Source organism: Macaca nemestrina, chromosome 4 (genome assembly GCF_043159975.1).
Source record: "Macaca nemestrina isolate mMacNem1 chromosome 4, mMacNem.hap1, whole genome shotgun sequence".
Taxonomy (NCBI): domain Eukaryota; kingdom Metazoa; phylum Chordata; class Mammalia; order Primates; family Cercopithecidae; genus Macaca; species Macaca nemestrina.
Window position 1 is genome coordinate 18,934,941 of NC_092128.1, and position 24,626 is coordinate 18,959,566.

Below are 24,626 nucleotides of genomic sequence, written 5' to 3' on the forward strand. Positions count from 1 at the left end.
TCTGGTTCCCACATGCAGAAATTTGGGATGTGAAGCAGAAGGAGCAGTTGATTGAAGTTCAAGGGTCAGCTTTGCCAACAACCCAGTTCCACAAACATATGTGCCAGATGCCATGGATAGCTGTGTGACTAGGGCTGATTCTTTAACTTCTCTGAGCCTCTCAGTGTGCTCCATTGAGAAATGAAAGGGTGGTATTTGGCCTTCTCTAAGATGCTTTAAGCCCTCAGAGCCTCTTTGACTTTGAATTGTAGAATAGAGAACTCAGAGAAAACTGGGGCCTGGGGAAGGGAGAATTGATGAGTCAGTGGGGGAAGAGTATAGGTAGATTGTAGCAGTCCTTAGGATGTAGCCATTTGATTTGCATCGTCTCATGTGAAAGGAGCAGCTATAGTCACTTTGAAGTTCTTGGATTTTCCCAGTGGAGGGGCTGCTTCTGTGCAGTCTCCTTTCCACTTGGTTCCCATTTTAGCCAAGGGCATTTGTTAGCAGCCATCATCTAGAGTGAGGGATGTTGTAGCTGTGTTCTGTGTGGAGGATGGAATCACAGCTTGGGAAGCCCCTGTCTCACCAGTGGACTGGCCACTGGGAAGGTGGTGTTGTGTGAGACCTTCCTGAACTGGTGGTTTTTTTCCTGTCTGTCAACAGATTTGCCAACATTACAACAAAGGAGATGGACCCCATGGCTCTTGTGCCTTTCAAAAACAGTGCATCAAGCTCCATATCTGCCAGTATTTTTTACAGGGGGAATGCAAGTTTGGCAAGAGCTGTAAGAGATCCCATGATTTCTCTAATTCTGAGAATCTGGAAAAATTGGAGAAGTTGGGTATGAGCTCAGACCTGGTGAGCAGGCTGCCTTCCATTTATAGAAATGCACATGATATCAAGAATAAGAGCTCTGCCCCCAGCAGAGTGCCTCCTCCTTTTGTCCCACAGGGGACTTCTGGTAAGGCTGGTGGGAAGGTAAGGCTGGTGGGGAGCATGGGAGGTCCTGGACTGGGGGCTCCCGGATTCCACCTAGCCATTACACGGAGCGTGTGACTTTGGGCAAGTCTGGTGCTGCTTTTAGTAAAACGGAGTTGATGATGCTTTCCTAACAAGGCCGGGGGTGCAGGGGTGAAATCATAGACATGATCAAGCAAGCCATCCTAGACAAATGTGAATTGGTATTGATGGTGAGTGAATTCTGAATGGGCCTAGTCTGCACTGAAATGGGAGACTTGGCTCCTCCCCCTGTGCAGTCACCCCTCTCTTCACGCCCACGGGAGCATGTCCTTCAGGAAGGAACCCAAAGTTAGGAATGCTGTGCTGACAGCTCTGGGGAGCATGCCTTGTGTTGTATTCTGATTTTACAAAATGAGTGAAAGAAGCATACCTTAATTATGGCATTGGCTGTATTCCTGCCATGAATAAGTAGCGTTTTTGAGTCATTGTAAATTTGTCTGCTTTGTTCTCTGCTCATCTCCAGCACCTAGACAGTGCCTGTCCCACAGTAGGTACTCTGATGTTTGTTGAATGAATGAGTGTGCTAGGATGCTTATTTTTTAAAAAAACACTGTCAGGTTTAGTGACAGGCAAATTTCGAGCAGAAATTTTTATTTAATAAGCATTTCTTGAGTACCTGTTGTTGGGCAGATGAATAATGTGATCTGTCAGGGAGATTATGATACACTGGCATCCGGTGGATTTCACAGTATCAGCTGTTGGCTGGCCCTTCTGTTATCCACTCTTTGATTCAGCACCTTTGTGTGCTTGCCACATGCTGGGCACTGTCTTGGGCGATGGTTATTCCTTGGCGAAGCTGAGACATGCCTCCCCTCAGAGCAGAATCCAACCCGCTCAGTTAGCTGTAGTGGTGGCTACAGTTTTAACAGAACGCTTCCTAGAATGTCAGTTGCATGCCAGGACTACCTGCAAACAAATGCACCACTCTAATTGTACTTGACTTTTATATTTAAAAGTTATCCATTGTATTTGTTTTTTCTTTACATTGTCGTCAGTTATGTTTTCTTAATTTCTTTCCGTTGTAGGAAGCCTAGAAGTAGACAGGTTTTGTATTAAATAGATCTTTAAGAGTATCTTAAAGCCTTGAATACAGTTGGATTACAGCCTTGTCAGAAAGGGAGGAGGGATCCACTGCCCAGTGATACCAGCTTCAAGGGCAGTCACCATCATGGGGAGAGAGGGAGATGACCTCCGGGGTCCCATAGACCTGGATTTCGAGTGAAGTATCTCAGGGGCTTATAAAAAGAAAAGGGAAGATGAATAACAAAATGACAGGTGACACTAAATAGGGATTGCAAATTAATTTTATGTGTTCATTTGGGGGTAGCTGGGTGAGAGTAAATGTCACAGGTAAAGACTCATTGGCATGATGCTAGTAAAGATAAACTAGAAAGGATTTATGTGCCCTTTTTATATTAAGATCCTGATAATTAACCTAAAATTTATTAAAGGGGCTTCTTTTTGAAATGTGGGCTTTGTATTTATTACTCTTTTTTTGGTATTAGTACCCAGTTCTGATAGTTCATTAATGAATATTTGCTATATAGCCTCAAATCTAGTTTATAAAAAGTAGCCCTGTTTACCCTCAGGGGTCATCAACCTTAGGCATAGAAGGAATTGTAAGGTGCCTCAACATGTAAGACGGTGGTTCTCCCCTTATTACAAAAGTGTCCCAAGTCCCACCCCTGGAGGTTCTGATTGAGTCTGGGGCGAAGTCAGTCTAGGGCAGAGTCAGGCACTTGTGTTTTTAAATGGGTCTTGTAGTGAATTGGGTGGACAGCGAGAGTTGAGAAAGGAGTCCCTTCATGGAGTCCTGGATCTGGCAAGCAGCTGTGTGGCCTCAGGCTGCCAGCCTGTCACTAAAAAGTAGAGGACCCACATGTGTAGGAGCACTTTCACCCCAAACATGATAGGGCTCTGTGAGCTTGCCTTGCCCACTTTTGTGCAGAGAGCTGAATGAATCCTCTTTAACTCTCCTTTGTACCCCTTGTCAGAAGCTGACATATCTTTGTGGTGTTTCTTTGCAGAAAGAAAAGACAGTTCAGGTTCTGTGTCCCCAAACACTCTTAGCCAGGAGGAGGGTGATCAGATCTGTCTGTACCATATCCGGAAAAGTTGTAGCTTTCAAGGTAAGTTGGAGGAGGCTCCTTCATCCCCCTTGTGGGAGGGGTAACTGCTTGTTATTCCCAGAGCTGTGCTCTGAAGATACCCCCTACCAAACCTCTACCCCATCCAGAGAGGATCAGGGCTTGGCACTTTGGCCAAACCAATTCTGAAGGTATTTTGTTGGGGAGTTGAAGATGGTAGCAATTCTTTGAGCTTTTAGAAATTAAATGTGGATCATTTTTGGGAACATAACTGGTTCATGCACCAAATGAGTGTCAAGTATTGAGACTTGGTCAGCTTAACATGAAGTCACAGACCTGCACAGGACAGGGAACTGCTCAGCCTGGTGGGAACAAAGATAAGGGTAATGACAGGCTGAGAGCTCCCTTCGAAACTGGAAAGGACTTCACTGCGAAGGAACACTTGTGTTAGCTCTTGGAGGATGAGTAGTTGTTTAAATTGGGGGTTTCTTCTGTATTGATCCAGTGAGCAATCCAGTGATCCCTCTTTTATCAGAAGCAGCAATTCTGGTGTGCATGTGTGTGTCTGTATTTTCACTAAACCTTTGTTTTCTTCTTAAATGCTGTCCTGGGCTTTGACTGAAGAAAGGTTTGTTCTCAAATTTGGTGACTCCCCTTGACAACCACCAAAACTTCTTGGTTCATTTTCAGTTTTTAAAAACTACCCAAGCAATTCATGAATAGTTTCACTCTGTAAAACAGTTCAGTAATACAGAGTGAAGCATGAAGTTCTCCATCATCTTTGCCCAAAGGTAAACACTTCCTGTGTGGTTGTGATATTTGTTTTACCTATTTTTAAGCAGATAGGAGCATGTGATAATGTTGTTATTCAACCTGCATCTTAACATTGTATCTTGGAGATTTTTTTCCATGCCAGTATGTGAAAGTCCACCTCATTTTAAAAACAAGTGTGTAGTATTTGATTATAATGATGTGCCATTGTGCATTCAAGTACATATATGTGAGTATTTCCATAGATAGATTCTGGGGAATGGAATGATAGGTCAAAGAATATGAGCTATATATATACATATATATGTGTATTCTGAAAGCAATATTATTGAGCTATAGTTTACACAAGATAAAGTGTACCCATTTTAAATGTATAGTTCTGAGTTTTGGTAAGTATATATGCTCACGTAACCATGTCTACCATCAAGTTCTAGAACCCCCTCCAAAAACATTGTTTTGTGCCCCTTTATAATTAATCCTCACCCCCTAGTTTGTCACCCCCAGGAAATCCCTGATCAACTTTTTGTCACTATAGATTAGATTTGCCTTTTCTAGAATTTCACATAAATGGAATCATACAGTGTATTATCTTGTGCCTCGCTTCTCTCATTAGTATGTTTTTGAGATTCAGTCATGCTGGCATATCGATCATTTGTTTCTTTTTGTTGCGCAGTAGTATTCCATTGCATGATTGAATGCAATTTGTTTATCCGTTCATATGTTGATGAACATTTGGGTTGTTGCCAGTTTTTGGTTTTTACAAATACAACTTCTATAAATATTTACGTGTAAGTTTTCATGTGGATATATGTTTCCATTTCTCTTGGGTAAAGACCTAGACATAGTTACTGGGTTATGTCATGTGATTGACTTTGTAAGAAACTGCCAAACTGTCTTCCAAAATAGATAATGATATTTTATGTTCCCACCAGCAACGTATGAGAGTTTCAGTTACTGTATATTCTTGCTAACACTTGGCATTGTCTTCTAAATTTTAGCCATTCTAATCAGTGAGTGATGATGTTTCATGGTTTTAATTTGCATTTCCCTGATGATTAATGATGTTTAACTTTTATTTACATGTACTTTTGGGGCATTTGTACATTTTCTGTGAAGTATCTACTCAAATCTTTTGCCTATTTTTTATATAACAGCTTTACACACACACACACACACACACACGGGGTCTTCAGAAAGTTCATGGAAAATGCATATTATGAAAAAATTAAGGATGGAGTTCAAAACTTTTGCACCAAAATAAATTCATACTAACTTGTAATAACATATCTGAACAGGATCTAGTTTGAGGCACTAAGAAGGATAAGACATCAGTTTGGAAAGAGCCCCTATCAAAGCAACATCAATTTTGCTGCAGTTGAAGTAAGAACAAATATCAAATTTATGGTGACTCTTGGGTGGCAGAATGACAAAATCATTGATGCTTTGCAAAAAAGTTTATGAAGACAATGTCCCAAAGAAATCAGTTTATAAATGAGTAAGTCAGTTTAAGAAGGGATGAGAGAATGTTAAAGATGGAGCTATCCCCATCAATTTGTGAGGGAAAAATTAATGTTGTTTGTTCCTTAATTGAAGACCAGTGATTAACAGCACAAATAGTAGCTGACACCAGACATCTTGATTAGTTCAGTTTATACAATATGCCAGAAAAATTAAAAATTAAATTTGAGCAAACTTTCCACTCTATGGGTGCGAAAACCATTCTGCCTGGGTCAGCTACAGACAAGAGCAGAACTTTTTTGAATGGAAATTTTAAACAAGTGGGATCAAGATCCTGAAGCATTTCTTTGAAGAGTTGTAACAGGAGATTGGAACATGGCTTTACCAGTAGGATCCTGAAGACAAAGCAATGGCTCCTAAAAGGGGAAAGTGGCCCAGTCACAGCAGAAGTGGTCAGGAGCAGAAGTCACAGCAACAGTTTTCTGGGTGGCTCAAGACATTTTGCTTGTTGGCTTTCTAGAGGGCCAGAGAGCAATACCATCTGCTTATTATGAGAGTGTTTTGAGAAAGCCAAAGTTTAGCAGAAAAATGCCCGGAAAGCTTCACCAGAGGGTCCTTCTCCACCACCACAAAGCTCCTGCTCATTCCTCATCAGTCAAGGGCAATTTTGCAAGAGTTTCAATGGGAAATCTGTAGGCATCCACCTTATAGTCCTGATTTGGCTCTTTCGGACTTCTTTTTGTTTTCTAATCTTAAAAAATCTTTAGGCCGGACATGGTGGCTCATGCTTGTAATCTCAGCACTTCAAGAGGCCGAGGCAGGTGGATCACTTGAGGTCAGGAGTTCGAGACCAGCCTGGCGAACATGGTGAAACCCCATCTCTACTAAAAATACAAAAATTAGCCGGGCGTGGTGGCACATACCTGTAATCCCAGCTACTTGGGAGTATGAGGCAGGAGAGTCACTTGAACCCGGGAGGTGGAGGTTGTGGTGAGCCGAGACCATGCCACTGCACTCTAGCCTGGGCAATAAGAGGGAAACTCTGTCTAAAAAAAAAAAAAAAAAAAAAAAAAAAAAAAAAAAAAAAAATCTTTAAAGGGCACCCATTTTTGTCTTCAGTTAATAATGTAAAAAAAAGACTGGATTGACATGGTTAAATTCCTGGGACCCTCAGTTCTTTATGGGTGGACGAAATGGCTGGTATCATCTTTTACAAAAGTGTCCTGAACTTGATGGAACTTATCTTGAGAAATAAAGTTTATATTTTTTATCTTTTAATTCCAGTTTCCATGAACTTTTTGAAGTCCACTTATATATGTAATATTAACACAGAATTGGGCAGCCATCATCATAGGCAATATGAAAACGTTTTCAACACCCCCAGAGTAACCCCGTTTTCATTAGCAGTCAGCCACCATTCTTCCCTCCCTCCAGCTCCTGATGACTACAGATGAAGGTTCCATCTCTATAGATTTGCTTGAGTATTTCATATAAATGGAATCATACAGTATTGGTCTTTTGTGACTCTTATACCCATTTTTATTGGGTTGTTTGATCTCTTATTTTGAGTTGTGTTTTGTATGTGATTTATACTGAAGATATATCCTCCCAGTCTTTCATGTTTATTTCCTTTATAGTATATTTTGAAGAACAGGTATTTTAATAGTGATGTCCAGATAATATATTTTTTTCTTTTATGGTTTGTGTTTTTTGTGTCCTAAAAATATTTGCCTATTCTAAGCCTACAAAATGTTTTTCTTACGGTTTTTTCCTAGAAGTTTCAGAGGCTAGGCTTTTAGGTTGAAGTCTAGCTGTGAATGCTTGTTCTTTTAACTCTGATCATTCTCTCCTTAGGTATCGCTGCTTCTGTGTGAGTTGCTGCCTCTCTTCGAATTATTTTCCTTCATGTGTGGAGTGATTCTTGGTTGTCTGTCGCGTTGGTGCTTGAGAATCCCATATGCCTGTTGGTTGATTTCCATGGGGCTGATTTGCATTCCAGGCCCTCATTCTAGTGATGGTGGGGAAGAGGCAGAAGGCTCTGCTTGGTGAAATGGGAGGCTGGCATGCAGCCTAGGACTGGGATGGGGGCTTTGGTGGCCATCTCATTTGCTTTTCTCTCGCTGTAACCCTTATGTTCACACTTAGTTTAACTAGGAAGCGCACAGCAAGCTTCCTTCATGCAAGCAAGTTAGGGCAAGGGAGTGCCTGTGCCGGGGCTCCCATTGTTCTCATTGGGATTGGCCTGGGTATCTTTCTTGCTCCTGGCTTCATCAGACTCTGAATCTGTGATGACCCCAGATATTTTCTGCTTCTGTGGTGTGGTCTGCATATTTTGTCTGCATTTTTCTCTCTCCTTTTTATATCTATTTGATTCTCATTGCTCCATAGTTTTAGCAATTCTTGAATAATTCTGGTCTTTTGGTGGTATTTTTTATTGTTTTCCAGTGCTTTTGGATTTATTCTTCTCTCTGGCCTGTTATTTCAAGGACTATAGGGAGGAATTGCTGGGGTGGATATGGTATTTTGTCTGCCAAATTGATTTGATTTCTATGACTCACCTCCTAGAAAGCCCCTGGAATGCCAAAGTGAGGTAGGGAACTTTAGAAGTAGGGAAAAGAGGTTGAGAAAGGGTACAGGAAGACCAGGACAAGGGAAGGGACCTTATGTCTCTACCGCTGTGCTGGGACTAGGCTCTCACCAGCTGCTGTGGCTGCAGTGCCTTACGTGGTGCCTCCTGTCCTGGGCACCTTCCAGCTGTGAACAGTGTGGTCTGTAGCTCAACTTTGATTCAGAACGGAAGCCTCAGGCTTGCTCTTTGACTGTAGTGCCTTCCCCTGGCCCCCATGTCCTTCCTGAGGAAGCATCAGCCTGGAGGGCCCTATGGAGCGCACCTTCCCCAGGATGTGCCTGCTTGCAGGGAGAGCCTGTCTCAGGCTGTCCATAGTACACTTGTGTCTGGGTAGTTAAAGCATTTGAATACTGGGATGCCCTGGGGAGACCTTCTGCTCTCATTGCTGATCATTTCCTCTAGTGCCTTTCAGGGAGGGAACAGGAACTTGTTGGTCATGACCTTGGACCATATCTATTTTTATCTTCCGTGGCCCAGCCCCTTAATTATCTGTTGTATACACACCTGGTTGAGAGAGTCCAAGAGGTTCTCTGACCTAGTGAGATGTCCATGTTCAAACTGGACAAGTTAGTCCCTGGTGTGGCTGTGTCCAGCCTTGTTGAACTCAGAGGAGTTTCCTTGCTTGGGTGTCCCCACCCTGTTCCCTCAGTCCTCTCAGCCTGGCACTCTCTTCTGCCCTGTCTGCTCGGCCCAGTACCTGGTCTGTGACAAGCCCAGGCACCCTCCCACCCTCCTCCGTGGTACTTCCCCCACTGTGGTGCTTTTGCAGAGCCTGGGAAAGAAGTGGCATTGAGATGTGCCTGAAAGAATGCACATGATTTTAGAAAATTTTAATTTTTTTCAAGTATCAAATTAGGTAGTTTCATTATTATTTTGAAATACGAATTAAAAATGTACAAAGGACACTCAGTAAGAAATAAGTCCCCCCACACCAGTTTTCTCCAGAACTCAAGTTCCCTCCAAGAAACAGCTGTAATTATCCATTCCTTGAATATCCTCCCATCGAGACTTTATACATGTACAAGGGTATGTGTCTGTTCAGTTTCCTTCTTACACATGCACGCTATCATGGCTTTCTACCTTTTTCACTTAATTAGATGTGTAATTTTTGGAATGTATTATATCTTCTTGTGGTTCAAAGTTCAAAACATGCCAAAATGACAGAAGTCTTTGCTCATAACTTTGTCTCCAGCTACCAAGTTCCCTCTGCAAGAAATAATTTGTGCATATGTGTGTGTTTAGTCAGAATATCCCTAATCTTATTTTTTTTCTATTTTTCAACCAAATAGAGGCATTCTGTACCTTGTTCTCTTTCTGCCTTAGAGCAGATATCTTGGAGGTAGCCAGCTGCATGTCACAGTGCAAAGAGCATCTCATTCTTTTTCTCTCCTTTCTCCCTGTCCTCTCCTGACACTCCTCTGTGTGGATGTAGCCGAACCTCACATAGGCTGTTGACAGGTAGGGAGAGGGTGTGGGTGGCATTCCAGGTGGTGGCAGGCACCAGCAAAGGCAGGGCAGGCAGCGTGTGCTTGTAGTGATGAGAGAAGTGAGTATCTGGCTGCCCAAGAGGAACATGGGGTTGGTGAGGGGAGTAGCTCACTGGAACCCATAGGTCTGGGCCGTTGTGTGGATGTTGGTGGGAGTGTGTCAAGGAAGGAGTGAGCATGTTGTTAGCCAGAAGAAGCAAGGAGCCTGTAACCATGCCGCTGACCTCCCTTCAGTTGCACGTATTGGGTTGGGTTGGATTTCTGGTAGAGATGAATCTGGCTCCATCTTTGCTGTGAAATCTGCCCATCCACCTGCCACGTGGAGAGTGATATTGAGGAGTCAGACTGCCCCCTGCAGTGATGAGACCTTTGACCTCATGATCAGCTTCTTACTCTCATTAAATAAAATTCATAGGCCAGGCGCGGTGGCTCAAGCCTGTAATCCCAGCACTTTGGGAGCCTGAGACGGGCGGATCACGAGGTCAGGAGATCGAGACCATCCTGGCTAACATGGTGAAACCCCGTCTCTACTAAAAAATACAAAAAAACTAGCCGGGCGAGGTGACAGGCGCCTGTAGTCCCAGCTACTCGGGAGGCTGAGGCAGGAGAATGGCATAAACCCGGGAGGCGGAGCTTGCAGTGAGCTGAGATCTGGCCACTGCACTCCAGCCCGGGCAACAGAGCGGGACTCCATCTCAAAAAAATAAATAAATAAAAATAAAATTCATAGATGATATAAACCATCAACATACATATTTCTAAAAAATTGCTAGGTGTGGTGGCTCACGCTTGTAATCCCAACACTTAGGGAGGCCAAAATGGGTGGATCACTTGAGGCCAGAAGTTCGAGACTAGCCTGGCCAACATGGTGAAACCTTGTCTCTACAAAAAATACAAAAATTAGCTGTGTGGTGGTGCATACCTGTAATCCCAGTTACTCAGGAGGCTGAGATGGGAGGATCACCTGAGCCTGGGAGGTTGAGGCTGCAGTGAGCCGTGATTGTGCTACTGCACCTGAGCCTGGGTGACAGAGTGAGACCCTGTCACCAAAAAAAGAATAAAAATATAGTAAGGTCCTGTTAAAAAGTGAGACATAAAGAAGGAAGATGTATGTCTTAGTTCATTTTCTGTTGCTTATAACAGAATACCTGAAACTGGATAATTTATAAAGAAAAGGAATTTATGTCTTACCTTTATGGAGGCTGAGAAATCCAGGGTCAAGGGCCTGTATCTGAGGAGTGCCTTCTTGCTGGTGGGGACTGCAGAGTCCTGAGGTGCTGCAGGGCATCACATGGCAAGGGGGCTGACCATGCTAGCTCAGGTCTCGCTTCCTCTTATAAAGCCAGCAGTTCCACTCTCATGATAACCCATACACCCATTAATCCATTCATCTATGACCCAGTTACCTCTTAAAGGCCTTACTGCTCAATACTATCACATTGGCGATTAAGTTGTAACGTGAGTTTTAGAAGGGACATTTAAATCATAGTAATGTATATAATAAAATACAAAAAGTGTTTCCATATCTAAATGCTCAGGCACGCCTGCACTGAAAAAACAGACTCCACCACACATTTTCAGAATGTTCCCAGGTCAGCGGGCAGCACCACACCTGTTGACAACCACAAGGCTAGGGCATGCTGCGTATCGCCAAGCTATCTTACTCCTTTATGTTTTTATTTCAGATAAGTGCCATAGAGTTCATTTCCATTTGCCGTATCGATGGCAATTCTTGGATAGAGGCAAATGGAAGGATTTGGACAAAATGGAACTTATCGAAGAGGCATATTGCAATCCCAAAATAGAAAGGTAGGAAATATGTCTCTTATCTCTGTTTTGTGCCTGGGCTTCTGTGTGCGGTGAAGGAAGTTTAGCTTAAACAGCAGTGTTTAGTTTTGATAACCCTTGCGCGCATGTGTGGCTGTCAAACACACTCTCTCCCTCTCTCTGAGCAGCCTAGTCTGGAGGTAGAAGCTGGGCTGGAATTGGACGTCAGCGTTCGTACTGGCAGTTTAGTGGCTTTGTTCTCCCACCTCCCTCTCCTTTCAGACAGGAGCAATGGGGAAAGGAGAAGATGCTACCAAGACCAAGTATTAAGTTCTCAATTATTTGGTGCTGGGATTGATCGTGTACATCTATATTCATTATTACAGAAAAGCGAGAGGTGATTATTTCTGTTTGTGAAATTTTAGCCTTTGGCCTATACAGCCATACCGCTGAACTGCTGTTTATGGTTTAATCTTTAACTTTTTTTTTCCCAAGCATGTCCTAGTATTTTCCCTCAGTCAATTCAGAGTAAACAGGGAATTCCTGGATAGGCTTCTTTGCAAATACTTAACATATTTTGCATTGAACTTGCTGAAATATGTTGCCAAGAAGAGAATTTGAGCCTACTTTTTGAGTGTATAAAATAAATTTCCACTTAGAGTGCAATTATGTGCAAATTGCTATTGGTAAAGTATGTGAAACCAATTACTCCTGTTAGGAGAATTAAACGGCTCACATACCACCGCAGTCTTTCTTTTTGAGGCAAAACTTACACACAGCGAAGAGCCCAGATTTTAAGCATACAGTTCATTGAGTTTTGACAAATGCATACGCTTGTGTAGCCAGCATTCTGATTGAGATACGGATCGTTTTCCTCACCCCATCTCCTTCTAGTCAGTGCCCACTCCCATCATTCACCACTGTTCTGACCTCTGTCACCATAGATCTCTGTCTTGCCTGTTCTTGAACCTCATATAAATAGAACCGCACGGTATGTACTGTTGTGTCTGGCCTCTTTCACTCAAATTCTCTACCCTCCAAATGAGCAGACTGCAAGGTCAGACACTTCCTGGCAGAGGAAGCACAAATGGCCAATTACATGTGGATCTGGATTTATTTCTGCCACTCATTATAATTGTCACTGTGACCTGCTTTTTGTATATTTCTTTTCTCTTTCTGATCTTCTCTTAGATTTGTTTTCCTCATTTGGTTTTCTACCTTTACTAGTTTGGACGTTATAGACTGAATTTTTATTTTTTCAGTGGCTGCCCTGGAAATCTAAACAGACTCTTTATCTTAACAGACTTTTAGCTGAGCTTAAGCCAAGCAGTGCCTTTTCTCATTCTGTCAAACAATGAAAGAACTTTGGAATGAAATTCTGACTAGTTTCATTCAAACTTATTTACTAATTATGTAAATTTGGCCAGATTACTTAATCTCATTTTACCTCAGTTTTACTACATGTTAAGTAGACAAAATAATAGTTTCTACATCATAAGGTTATTTTGAGAATTAAATGAGTTAATATACATAAAACACTCAGAACAGTGTCAGGCACATAAGTTGTGGGTTGAGCACAGCAGCTCACACCTGTTATCCCAGTGCTTTGGGAGGCTGAAGTGGGAGGATTGCTAGAGGCTAGGAATATACGACTAGCTTGGGCAACATAAAGAGACCCTGTCTCTACAAAATTTTTTTTAAAAAATTGACTGAGCCTGGTGGCGCATGCCTGTAGTCCCAGCTACTCAGGAAGCTGCAGAGGGAGCACCATTTGAGCCCAGGAGTTTGAGGCTGCAGTGAGCTATGATTGTGTCATGACACTCCAGTCTGGGTGACAGAGCTAGATCTTGTCTCTATTTAAAAAAAAAAAAAATGCACTGTATGTGTTGCTGCTGTAATATTTTTAATCCCAGAGGTTAGAAATTCGTATTGTTTTAGGCAGTATTTGTTTAAGTTTACACAATTATCATTTTGTTTCTTACTCACTATTCCTTTGCTCACACTTTTCCTTGTTTATCATTTTCCTTCTTTAAGTTTTTCTGTTGGAGGTTGCTTTAGTGAGAGTCTGGAGGTAATTGTGTATTTTGTTAGTCTGAAAGAGTTTTTATTCCCTTCTCGTTCTTGAAAGATAGTTTTACTGGGTATTTTCCCTCAACTCTTCAAAGACAATTTCATTGTTGTCTGGATTCCATTTCTTCTACTTAGAAGTTAGCTATCAGCCTAAATTGCGGTGGTATTAGTTCACTTCTTAGGGCTGCTGTAACAAATTATCATGAACTTGATGGCTTCAAACAACAGAAATTTGTTTTCTCACAGTACTGGAGGCTGGAAGTCCAAACTGAAGGTGTTAGCAGGGCTAACACCTCTGTCTGAAGGCTTTACAGGAGGATCCTTTCTTGCCTCCTCCAGGATTCTGATGCTTCGAAATCCTTGGCATGCCTTGGCTTGTAGACGCATCACTCCAATCTTGGTCTCCATTGTCACAGGCATTTTTCCCACGTGTCTGTGTTCAAATTTCCCTCGTCTTAAAAGGACATCAGTTTTGGATTAAGGCCCACCCGAATCCAATATGACCTCATCTTAACTTGATTATATCTACCAAGACCCTATTTCCAAATAAGATCACATTCACAGATACCAGGGGTTAGACCTTCACCATACCTTCTTGGGGACACAATTCAATCCAGTATAGTAGGTAGTCTATTTTTTCTTTGTGGCTGCTTTTAATATCTTGTCATTCTTTGTTGCTGTGCAGTTTCACTAAGATCTGTATGTGGATTTAAAAAAATTTATGCTACTCATATTTTGCTGTGCTTTCTGATTTCTTCAGCCATGATCTCCTTAAGTATTCCTTCTCTGGAATTCTCATTAGATATATGGTGAGGTCTTCTCACTTCATCTTTTATGTCTTCTAACTTCTCTTTTATTCTCTTTCTAAATTCTGCCACATTTCTTCCCCTCAGGCTGTCAGTTCATTAGTTCAGCCTCTTCTGAGATGCAGTGTGTCCCATCGAAGTATGATTTTAAAATTTCAATTAAAATTTCTAAGCCTGGGAGCAGTGGCTAACGCCTGTAATCCCAACACTTTGGGAGGCTGAGGAGGGTGGATGGCTTGAGGCCAGGAGTTTGAGACCAGCCTGGCCAACATGGTGAAACTCTGTCTGCATTAAAAAAATACAAAAATTAGCTGAGTGTGGTGGTGCATGCCTGTAATCCCAGCTACTCCTTGGGAAGGTGAGGCAGGAGAATCGCTTGAATCTGGGAGGTGGAGATCATGGTGAGCTGAGATCATGCCACTGCACTCCAGCCTGGGTGACAGGGTGAGACTCTGTCTCAAAAATAAATAAATAAAAAATAATAATAAAAAAGGAAAAGAAAAACGTTTTGGAGGGAGTGGAGGAGAAAGAAAAAAATAATGAATAGTAAAAGTTCTGGTTTTTTCCCTTAAATTTACCCAGTCAATTTTTATAGTCTCTTGATTCTTAACTCATACTTTTGATGCTCAATTCCTTTTTAAAAAACACATCATGTATATCTGCATCTGAGAATACTAATGTTTTTAGTTCAAGGTGGTCTGATTTTGTTTTTGCTAACTTTTGCTCATAGTGTCTTTGTTTCCATGTTTTGTGATTGATTTTGAGCTCATGTTTGATGGAAATTTATTTGGAAATTCTTTTTTTTTTGTTGAGATGGAGTCTCGCTCTGTTGCCCACGCTGGAGCGCAGTGGTGTGGTCTTGGCTCACTGCAGGCTCCGCCTTCTGGGTTCATGCCATTTTCCTGCCTCAGCCTCCCGAGTAGCTGGGACTAGAGGCACGTGCCACCACTTCCGGCTAATTTTTTATATTTTTAGTAGAGACAGAGTTTCATCGTGTTAGCCAGGATGATCTCGATCTCCTGACCTCGTGATCCACCCACCTCGGCGTCCAAAGTGCTGGGATTACAGGCATGAGCCACCGTGCCCAGCCTGGAAATTCTTTTGAGGCCCGAGTTGAAGGTGAATTCCTCCACAGGGGATTTGCGTTTGCTTCTCTGAGAACTGCTACTCTGGATCTTCTTTGCAGCTAATTCTCACAAAATGTGAATCATCCTAAAACTTCTGTGAGGCTTGAGTGGTTTATGAGTTCTCAGAGGAGTTTTTTCCTCCTTTATCTATAACCAACATTAATACAGGCAGGTTTCCTTGCCAGATGTCTTTGCAAGGCAAGTCCCCTCTCCAGTCCCCCTTGACTAAGGTGGGTCATCTTTTAGGTTCCTGGTTTTAATGCAGAAGTATCTCTTTTGAGATTCAGCCTTCTGCCTTACTCAGATCCTACATTTTTTTCCTGTTTCCCCTTTGCGGCCAAAGCCCAGGCTCTCTGTCATTACTCATCGACACTGCCCTGGGATAGCTGCTGGCTCTTGCCCTCCCCTCCGCTCTCCAGTTTCGTACCTTCCTTTGGTCTTTAGGCAGTACTACGTTTAGAAAGGGAGCGCATCTTGGTGGCTCAGGTGCAGGCTGTGCAGCCCACGTGAAAGCCCAGCTCACCCGCTGATTAGCTATTTGTCCTTGAATGGGTTTCTTCACCTTCCTGAGCTTCTGTTTTCCCATCTGTGAAGTGGAGATAATAGTCTCACTCAACCTCATAGGGTTGTGAAAATGTCATCGCCTAATACATGTAAAGTGCTTAATGCAGGGTCTGGCTCACACAGTAAACAGTATGTGTTAGCTATTGTTAATTTTGGCTTCTAAGCACTTCCCTTTCTTGCCAGCTCAGCAGTGCATTTTAAAAAATAATGTTTTCACCAACGTCTTCTGCATTTTGTACTGAGAGGAATTTTCATTGTAACTAGTCTCCCACATTATCTTGATTTTGATATTTTTATACCTCAAAACTGATCTGAAAAAGCAGTTTCCCCTACCTCTGGAAACTTTTTAAAAAATACGCATGTCACATTTACTATTCGCATCTCCCAGCTGTATGTTCTCAAGCTGAGGGACCTGTGTCTGCTTGGCTGGTGGGATTTTCAGTGTGCTGCTGTTTTCTTTTGTAGGATCCTGTGCTCTGAGTCAGCCAATACCTTTCACTCTGATTGTCTGAACTTTAACGCCATGACTTATGGTGCTACCCAGGCTCGCCGCCTCTCCACAGCCTCCGCTGTCACCAAACCTCCACACTTCATCCTCACCACTGACTGGATTTGGTACTGGAGTGATGAGTTTGGTTCTTGGCAGGAATATGGAAGACAGGTAAGTGTGATGGAAAGAGGGTGTTTTGTCCTGAGGATCCATAAGAGAGGAGCCAAGTAAAAGCCCCCATATTGTTGCCAGGGGCATTCTTAAGAGAGCTGAGGATCCCCACGTCCCAGTGTGACTCACTTGCTTTGGGAGAGTTATGGCAAAACTAGATAAGTTGGAATTTATTTGTATGAGCTTTCCTCTTTGAAGAGCTTCCATCTGTTGGCTCATGAGAACTGAATGACAAATTTGTAGTGAGATCAAGTTTCTTCATTGGTTTTATTAAATGGGATAGAAAGATGCTTCTCTTGTTGAACAGGTAACTTAACCCCAGAGCTGGTGCCTATGTGTGCAAGTGTGTTTGTGTAGCTGTGGTATAGAAGTAAAGGCTTTTCAAACCGGTTGTCTGCCATTTCTGCAACTTTACAGAAGGTAGGCAAATATAAGAAAATTGGGCCGGGCGCGGTGGCTCAAGCCTGTAATCCCAGCACTTTGGGAGGCCGAGGCGGGTGGATCACGAGGTCAGGAGATCGAGACTATCCTGGCTAACATGGTGAAACCCCGTCTCTACTAAAAATACAAAAAACTAGCCGGGCGTGGTGGCGGGCGCCTGTAGTCTCAGCTACTTGGGAGGCTGAGGCGGGAGAATGGCGTGAACCCGGGAGGCGGAGCTTGCAGTGAGCCGAGATCACGCCACTGCACTCCAGCCTGGGAGACACAGCGAGACTCCGTCTCAAAAAAAAAAAAAAAAAAAAAAAATTGATTTACACCATGTGTAGATTTGGAATCCAAGCCAAATAACAAAAACTAGCTGCTGTCAATTATTCGCAGGTGTCTGTAGATGAGTCAGATTAAAGGGAGTCCCCTGGTCACTTATAGAAGTACAAATTTAGGCCGGGCGTGGTGGCTCATGCCTATAATCCCAGCACTTTGGGAGGCCAAGACGGGCAGATCACTTGTGGTGATCTGGCCAACATGGCAAAACCCTGTCTCTACTAAAAATACAAAAATTGGCCAGGTGTAGTGACACACGCCTGTGGTCCCAGCTACTTGGGAAACTGAGATATGAATGAGAATTACTTGAACCTGGGAGGCAGAGAGGTTGCAGTGAGCAGAGATCACACCACTGTACTCCAGCCTGGGCAAAAGCGAGATTCCGTCTCAAAAGAAGTACAAGTTTAGGGAAGGCACCATTGATAAAGAACACCCCCTCCAAAATGAAAATTGATAGGTATTTTGCACTCTTCTGAGTTTTAAGAGGCTATATTAAAGCTTTAATTTCTTATTCTTAACTGCACTCAGAATGCCCTTTTCCTCTGGTCATCCTCTAATGTAAGCTCCATGAGGGCAGGGACTGTTGTCTTTCTTTTGCCCCATTGTATCCTGTGTGTGGAATGATGCATAGTCGGTCCTCAGGAAATAGACATTGGCTGATGGAAGGAGGAGGGTGTTGCTGACAGTGTCTCGTTGGTCAGCTGGAGATGGTCACTCTCAGCCATGGCCTTGCTGCCTTGCATTCCTTCCCTTCCCCTCTGCTCACCTCCTCCCCTCTTGCCGGCACCAGGCTCTCCTTGCTTGCTGCTCTGCCCTGCCTGCCTTTCCCACCTGTCTCCCTCCCATCATGGGCGGCCTGGGACTCTCTCTGACCTGCCCTGTGGGCCTCATCCAGATCAGCTATCTGGGTTTGGTCAGGAGTGTGAGGAGAAGAGGCGGTGGCATGAAGAGGACGGGGAGAGGATGACTGTCCTGTCATGCTCCAGGAATCCCGGCTCCTTGAGATGGAGGGACAGATGGCAGGTGCAACACACTTAGCAGATGTGACCATCACTTTCATTTTGTTTGGCGATCTGTCCGGCTTCTTGGGGGAGACCCCTGGTTGCTGAATGAGATGACACATGGGCAACCCATGCAAAAGTAGGGTTCCCTGGTGGTGTCTCATCACAGCTTTGGGGGTTGGGGCCGTTCTCCTCCTGTCAGCCAACACGGAGCATGCCCCTTTCTCTCCTGTGCTCCTCCTCCTTTGTGGCAGTGCAGAAACTCATGGCGAGCAGTTTGAGAATCTCTGGGGACGAACCGTGTGGATGTTATTGATATGCCACGTGCTAGTGGGGGCGTAGAAACACGTGTAGGCTTGGTGGCTTCAGGCTGGACAGCCTAGGATGATCTGGTTTTTCTCATCCTCCCTTTCCTACACGTTTCTGATGTAACCCCACATTTAGGTTTCTTTTTTAGTTTTCTGCTAATTACCACTTCAAAACAGTTTTCTCTTGATTCCCAGAAAAGCTAAGTTTTTTCTGTCTGAGCTCAAGAAGTACTCCAACATTTCATGTCAAAATCAGACACCTGCTGGTCCTGCCACAGGACATGTGGGAATCTGTCATTCCTTCCACATCTCACTGGTGCCTCCAGGTGCTAAACCCAGACCTTTCACAGCTTAACACATAATATGGCTGCCATCGTTGGTTTCTTCTTCCAAACCTCCCACTGAGGGCAAAATAACTTTACTTTTTGCTTTATGCTCATCCACCTGCATCTTCCCTCCCGCTGTGACCACTCATCTGCAGGGATTTTGACTGGAGGCCTGGGGTGGGGGCAGGACGCCTGCATCTGACTGCTACTTCTCCTCTCTGTTTCCCTGATTCAGAGCTTCATTTTCTCAGGCCCAAAGGGAAGGGATTGTTTTCTTTTCCTTTCCCCTTGTTGTCAGAAAGGGATTTTTATATCACGTCCTCTTCCTCCCTGACTCTAGTTTAGTGGCTTAGTTTTGAAGGAGGACAGAGTTCACAGAAACTTAGGCACCACTATGAGACTGTAAACTAGGAGGCTGCTTTGCAAACCATTATACCTTGTAACACCCGCCCCTTGTGGTTCTCGTGGGCCAACTCATTGTCATCCCTCGGGCTTGGGCCTTGACTCAGGTGTCTTTTTCTTCCAAGAAACCTTTGCTGGGTCTCACCCTTCCTTGGTCATTCTTAGTTACCCCTCTCAGCATCTAGAGCACCTGTGAGACCTGTGTGGGACCTTGTGCTTGAGGCTTTGAAACATCTGTGTACTCTTTGTTCCCCTCCTCCATTGCTGGACTCAGTTGCCCAGAGGCATGGGTGAATCTTGTCTCACTCATTATTCTGTTAATAACACCTGAAGCTTGTGACCTAGGAGGACTAGGATGGTAGCAGTAGGGGGAGCAGGAAAATTGACAGGGACAGAGGGAGTTAGTTGGTTATAGGTTCAATAACTTTAATTTTAGTTGTCAATGTAATGTCAAATTTAATAAGAACAGTGAGGATAATAGTAACATTTGTTGAGTATGTTTTGTTCTGGGCACTGTGCTAAGTGCTCTGCATGCCTTATTTAAATGGTTTCTCCAGCCCTGTGAGGATGATATGGTCCTGTTGTGTAAAGGGATGAATGTGGCCTAAGTACTATTATTCATGTTATAAGCTTGAGATAACGGAGGCTCAGGGAGGTTAAAATAACTGGCCAAAGTTATAGAGCCAGCAGGTTTGGGAGCCAGAATTCAAACTCAGTCCATCCCAAGCTATGAGATTTCCTGTAGGTAATTGTGGAAGAATAGGGATTGAAATGGATAATTAAAAAAATAGATGAAAGCTCCTAGGGACCGGAAAAACAAAACCTCTAGGAAGAGGACCGAGCTCTGATTAAAGGATGGTTGGAACATGAATAGACGGCTAAGAGCAGCGTGGCTTGTGCTCTCCAGTCAAGCAGCACTTGAGAAGTCACTGTTGCTGTTCTGCTGGCATTTGAGTGGCTGTCGCGTCCTCTGTCCTAGGTGACTTGAGTGCCCTCCTCTCCATTGTGCCCATCCCTGTCATCCTGCTCAGCAGGACCCATATTTACTGCCTTTTTTTTGCTAGGGCAGCTTCAGGAGAGAGTCATGTTGCCTCTGTTCTGTGCCTCTCTCTCCTGCCATACCATGCGCCCTGGCCTCCCTCTTCCCCACCACAGGACTGTCCGCCGTGAGCATCTCTGAAATGTGGCTTGGGTGCCACCAGCGTCTTTCCTCATCACGCAGTTTCTTGCCTTCATAAAGTGTCTGGCTTTCCATCACAGGGCACAGCGCACCCTGTGACCACTGTCAGCAGTAGCGACGTGGAGAAGGCCTACCTGGCCTACTGCACACCGGGGTCTGACGGCCAGGCAGCCACCTTGAAGTTCCAGGCCGGAAAGCACAACTACGAGTTAGATTTCAAAGGTATCCTGTGCCCCTGCCCTCGCCCAGCAGAGCCTACCTGTGTTGGCTCTGTCCCTACACCTTAACCCTGGAGGAGCCATGTGCACATACTGGGGGCCCGGGTAGGTACAGGAAAGAAAAGCAAGGTATGCCTGTGTAGAAGGGGAGACAGACCTGGAGACAGATGACACTGGCCCTGTGCAGTGGAGGAAGAGCTGCATCGAGAGTGTGAGGAGAATGGACCCCAGGAGGGGCAGGAGCCCCAAGTGTGGAGGACAAGCAGGGTCAGCATGCATGCAGGGTGGTTGTCCTGCTGTGCCCAAGGACTAGCTTGAGTCCCTGACAGGTGTCCGAGGAGCTCCGTCTGCCTTTTCACTCCCTGCTGCAGCAGTGCTGCTGTCATCTTTTTTTTTGAGACAGAGTCTCGCTCTGTCACCCAGGCTGGAGTGCAATGGTGTGATCTCGGCTTACTGCAACCTCTGCCTCCTGGGTTCAAGTGATTCTTGTGCTTCACCCTCCCGAGTACTTACAGGCATGAGCCACCACACCTGGCTAATTTTTTGTATTTTTAGTAGAGACAGGGTTTCATCATGTTGGCCAGGCTGGTCTTGAATTCCTGTCCTCAAGTGATCTACACCCCTCAGCTTCCCAATGTGCTGGGATTTCAGGCGTGAGCCACCGTGCCCAGCCTGTTGCCATCTTTTCTGTAGGCAACTTTGGAATTGATGGGTTTAATGGATGATAGGACACAGAGTAATTAAAAGTCCCTGGGAAGCAGATTTTCATGCACTCATGGTGTCCTGAGGCTGGGGCTGAAATGTTTCTTCCTGGTTGCCTTACAGACAGAAATAGGCCACCCTTTGGCCAGTTCCTCCAAGCAGCTGATTTGTGAGAATTTTTTTTCAGTTTTAATTTTGCTGTAGTTTCTCTTAAGCCATTTCCACATGAGTGTATTGGTCCCGCTTTATTCAGTTCTGTTTTGCCTGTATTTCACATTTTAAACTCCGAGTCCTTCTGAATGTTCAGCATTTTATAAGGGAGTAAGTGGGCCTTCCTTTAAACACGGGTTATGGTTTTCTTTATTTTTGTAGACCTTTATTCTATGTGGAGTATAGCAAAGTGTCTGGTGAATTATCCTGAAACCACTTTGGCTGTCTGTTTCTGGCCTTGGTTTTGCTTCTGTTTTTGTGGCACTTGTGGTTTTGCTTAGGGTAAATCACTGCCCCCTTAACATGCCCTTACAGAGAAGTTCTCCTCTAGAGTGCGAACTGCCTCTGCTCTGCTGGATAGTGCCAGCCACACGTGGTCTGGTTTGCTTTCCATAGCCTGACACACACCAGTGCATGAAAGGGGACAGTGAGAACATAGAAGTTAATCAAATCAGGACTGCCCTAGAGGTCGGGACTGTGTGGAAAGCACACATCTAACTGCTGCTGACAGCAGTCTGGAATATTTCTTTTAAATATCTGGAAAATATCAAAACAGATATATCAGAAATGTCAGATACCACCTTTATCATTCCCAACCTAGGCCACACCCTGGGGACATAACAGAACCTCATGATAGGGATGGGAAAGAGCACACACGTGCAGTTGATAGTTCCTGCAGACTGACCGAAGCCCTTTGAGTGGGGACAATTCGTCTTCTTCCTCTTCTTCTTTCTCCTCCCCCTTCTCCCCCTTCTCCCTCTCCTCCCCCTCCTCCCCCTTCTTCCCCTCTCCCTCCTCCTTTACCCTCTTCTCCTTCCCGCTCTTCTTCTAACAGTATCCACAAAAGAAGCTTGAGATGAATTGGCTTCTTCCCCTACAACTTCACTACTGAGTATAAAGCAAGTCTCAAAGCAGACTGCCACACACATTAGGAAGCAAGTGCACTTAAAACACACACAAAATAGCCCAAGTGAGTTGTTCTGAAGGTTTAGGGATGATTCAGTTCTGCCCTTTTAGGGACTCTTGTCGTAAATGATTCACTCAAGGCAAATGGCAGTATTCCAGAGGCAGAATTCTAGCATCCTGTTAGGTGGTGTCAGACGGGACAGAATCCCCCAAAGACAGGCTGTAGCCTAGGGTATCCTCTGGAAGGGCAAGTTAGGGAAAAGGCCTCACTTTACTGTGTCCGTAGAAGGGTAGGGAATGTGTCTGACACATTTAGCCCGTCCACATATCTTGGCTGACTTTTAATTTCACCAGTGAAAGCCATTTAAGATTCATCGCAGAGGGCCAGTAGGCCAGTAACACCCATTTAAATATGCCAGTGAGAATGGTCTTGATGGGCGGCTGAGTGGTGGGTAACAGAAGGGGTCATGGTTGCTGCATCTGGATCATGGGCTCTGAATGAGAATGTGGGTGGCCCTCCAGGAATGGTGACCATCTCGGCTGCAACCTAAGAGGCACACACTTGGATAACCATACAGTTTATGCTCAAGTGCAGTAAGGCTAATTTTGGACATCTATAATTTTTAATATTAAAATGTTTTGTAAGTGAAAATAAAATTAGCTGGGCATGGTGTCACACACCTGTAGTTCCAGCTACTTGGGAGGCTGAGGTGGGAGGATTACTTGAGCCGGTGAGTTCAAGGTCTACTTGGGCAACAAAGCACAAGACCCCATCTCTTAAAAAAATAAAATAAGGCCGGGCGCGGTGGCTCAAGCCTGTAATCCCAGCACTTTGGGAGGCCGAGGCGGGCGGATCACAAGGTCAGGAGATCGAGACCACAGTGAAACCCCGTCTCTACTAAAAATACAAAAAATTAGCCGGGCACGGTGGCGGGCGCCTGTAGTCCCAGCTACTCAGGAGGCTGAGGCAGGAGAATGGCGTGAACCCAGGAGGCGGAGCTTGCAGTGAGCCGAGATCGCGCCACTGCACTCCAGCCTGGGCAACAGCAATTTTAATAAAATTTTTATTAAAATTTTATTTTAATAAAAATAAAAAATAAAATAAAATAAAATAAAATAAATAAAAAAGAAAGGAAGTAAGACTTGAGAGAGTTTTCTTGGCAGGCAGAGACATGACAAACCCTTCTAGGTATTTATTTTTCCACTTGAGGGGCCAGTTCCCCCAACCCCAAATCCTCAGGATGAATATGGGATTCTTGAGGGTGGGGAAGCAAGAAATGTGTTTATTAAAGATATTATTGGTTTAGAAAGGTTGATGAATACTGCCATAGTTTAACTAAAACAAAGTCATAAAACTTACGTTAACTCTCCAGTCCCACTAACTCAAGATGTGGTAGTTTGGTCTCAGGCTGGGCTGAGGCCTTTTTTTAATATCCAAGCTGGGAAAAATTGCCAAGCAAAATAATGGTTTAAACAAGATTGGAAGGAACAATTTAAAAGCACTCATGTATAATTGATATGTCAATTACTAATTATTCCTCTATTCATTAAACCCAGTCTCCTAAGGATACCTATTTTCTTTATGAATATTTGAAATGTGTAAAATTGCCTTATTTTTAACAGACTGATTCTGGGCTTTACACATTTGGGTAAGCTTTCAAATCTGTCTAATTTGTGTTTATAAAACATTGCCATCCTGTGTGTATGTATATGTATATATATATTTTTTCACTGGTTATGTTTTTTTTCAGCATTCATTCAGAAAAACCTGGTCTATGGCACAACTAAAAAGGTTTGCCGCAGACCCAAATATGTGTCTCCCCAGGATGTGACGACCTTGCAAACCTGGTAGGTTGCAGTGGAGGGGGCTTGGTACTTAGGATGTAATCAGCTGGGGTGTGCTCTGCAGCGGCGACAGAAAACCTGCCTCAGACAGCACATGGGCACTCATTGGCTTGTACAGCGAGGTGCTCTCGCACTCTTATCGTTTGTCTTCTACTAGTTGGACCAGAGTGAGAATTGCCCTGTGGGTTGAAGCTTTGTGATGCATAATTAGAAGTCTGCCTGTTGTGATCCGCGATGATTCCCTGGAAAAGACGGACTCTGAAGACGAGTCTAGACTTGAAGCCAACCCATCCGTTGGTCTTTTCCATGGAATCATTGAGTCATAGACTTGAATTTT

General features: G+C 44.1%; 1 protein-coding gene across 1 annotated transcript in view; it reads left to right on the forward strand.

Moving 5' to 3' along the window:
- Positions 1–24,626, forward strand: part of LOC105471288 (poly(ADP-ribose) polymerase family member 12) — a 40,137-nt gene that overhangs the window by 5,000 nt on the left and 10,511 nt on the right. Inside the window, exons 3-8 of the mRNA XM_011723680.2 lie at positions 646–943; positions 3,030–3,131; positions 11,120–11,243; positions 16,234–16,429; positions 20,489–20,630; positions 24,196–24,292. Of these exons, the coding sequence (XP_011721982.1) occupies positions 646–943; positions 3,030–3,131; positions 11,120–11,243; positions 16,234–16,429; positions 20,489–20,630; positions 24,196–24,292 (959 nt within the window). The remainder of the gene's footprint in view (positions 1–645; positions 944–3,029; positions 3,132–11,119; positions 11,244–16,233; positions 16,430–20,488; positions 20,631–24,195; positions 24,293–24,626) is intronic.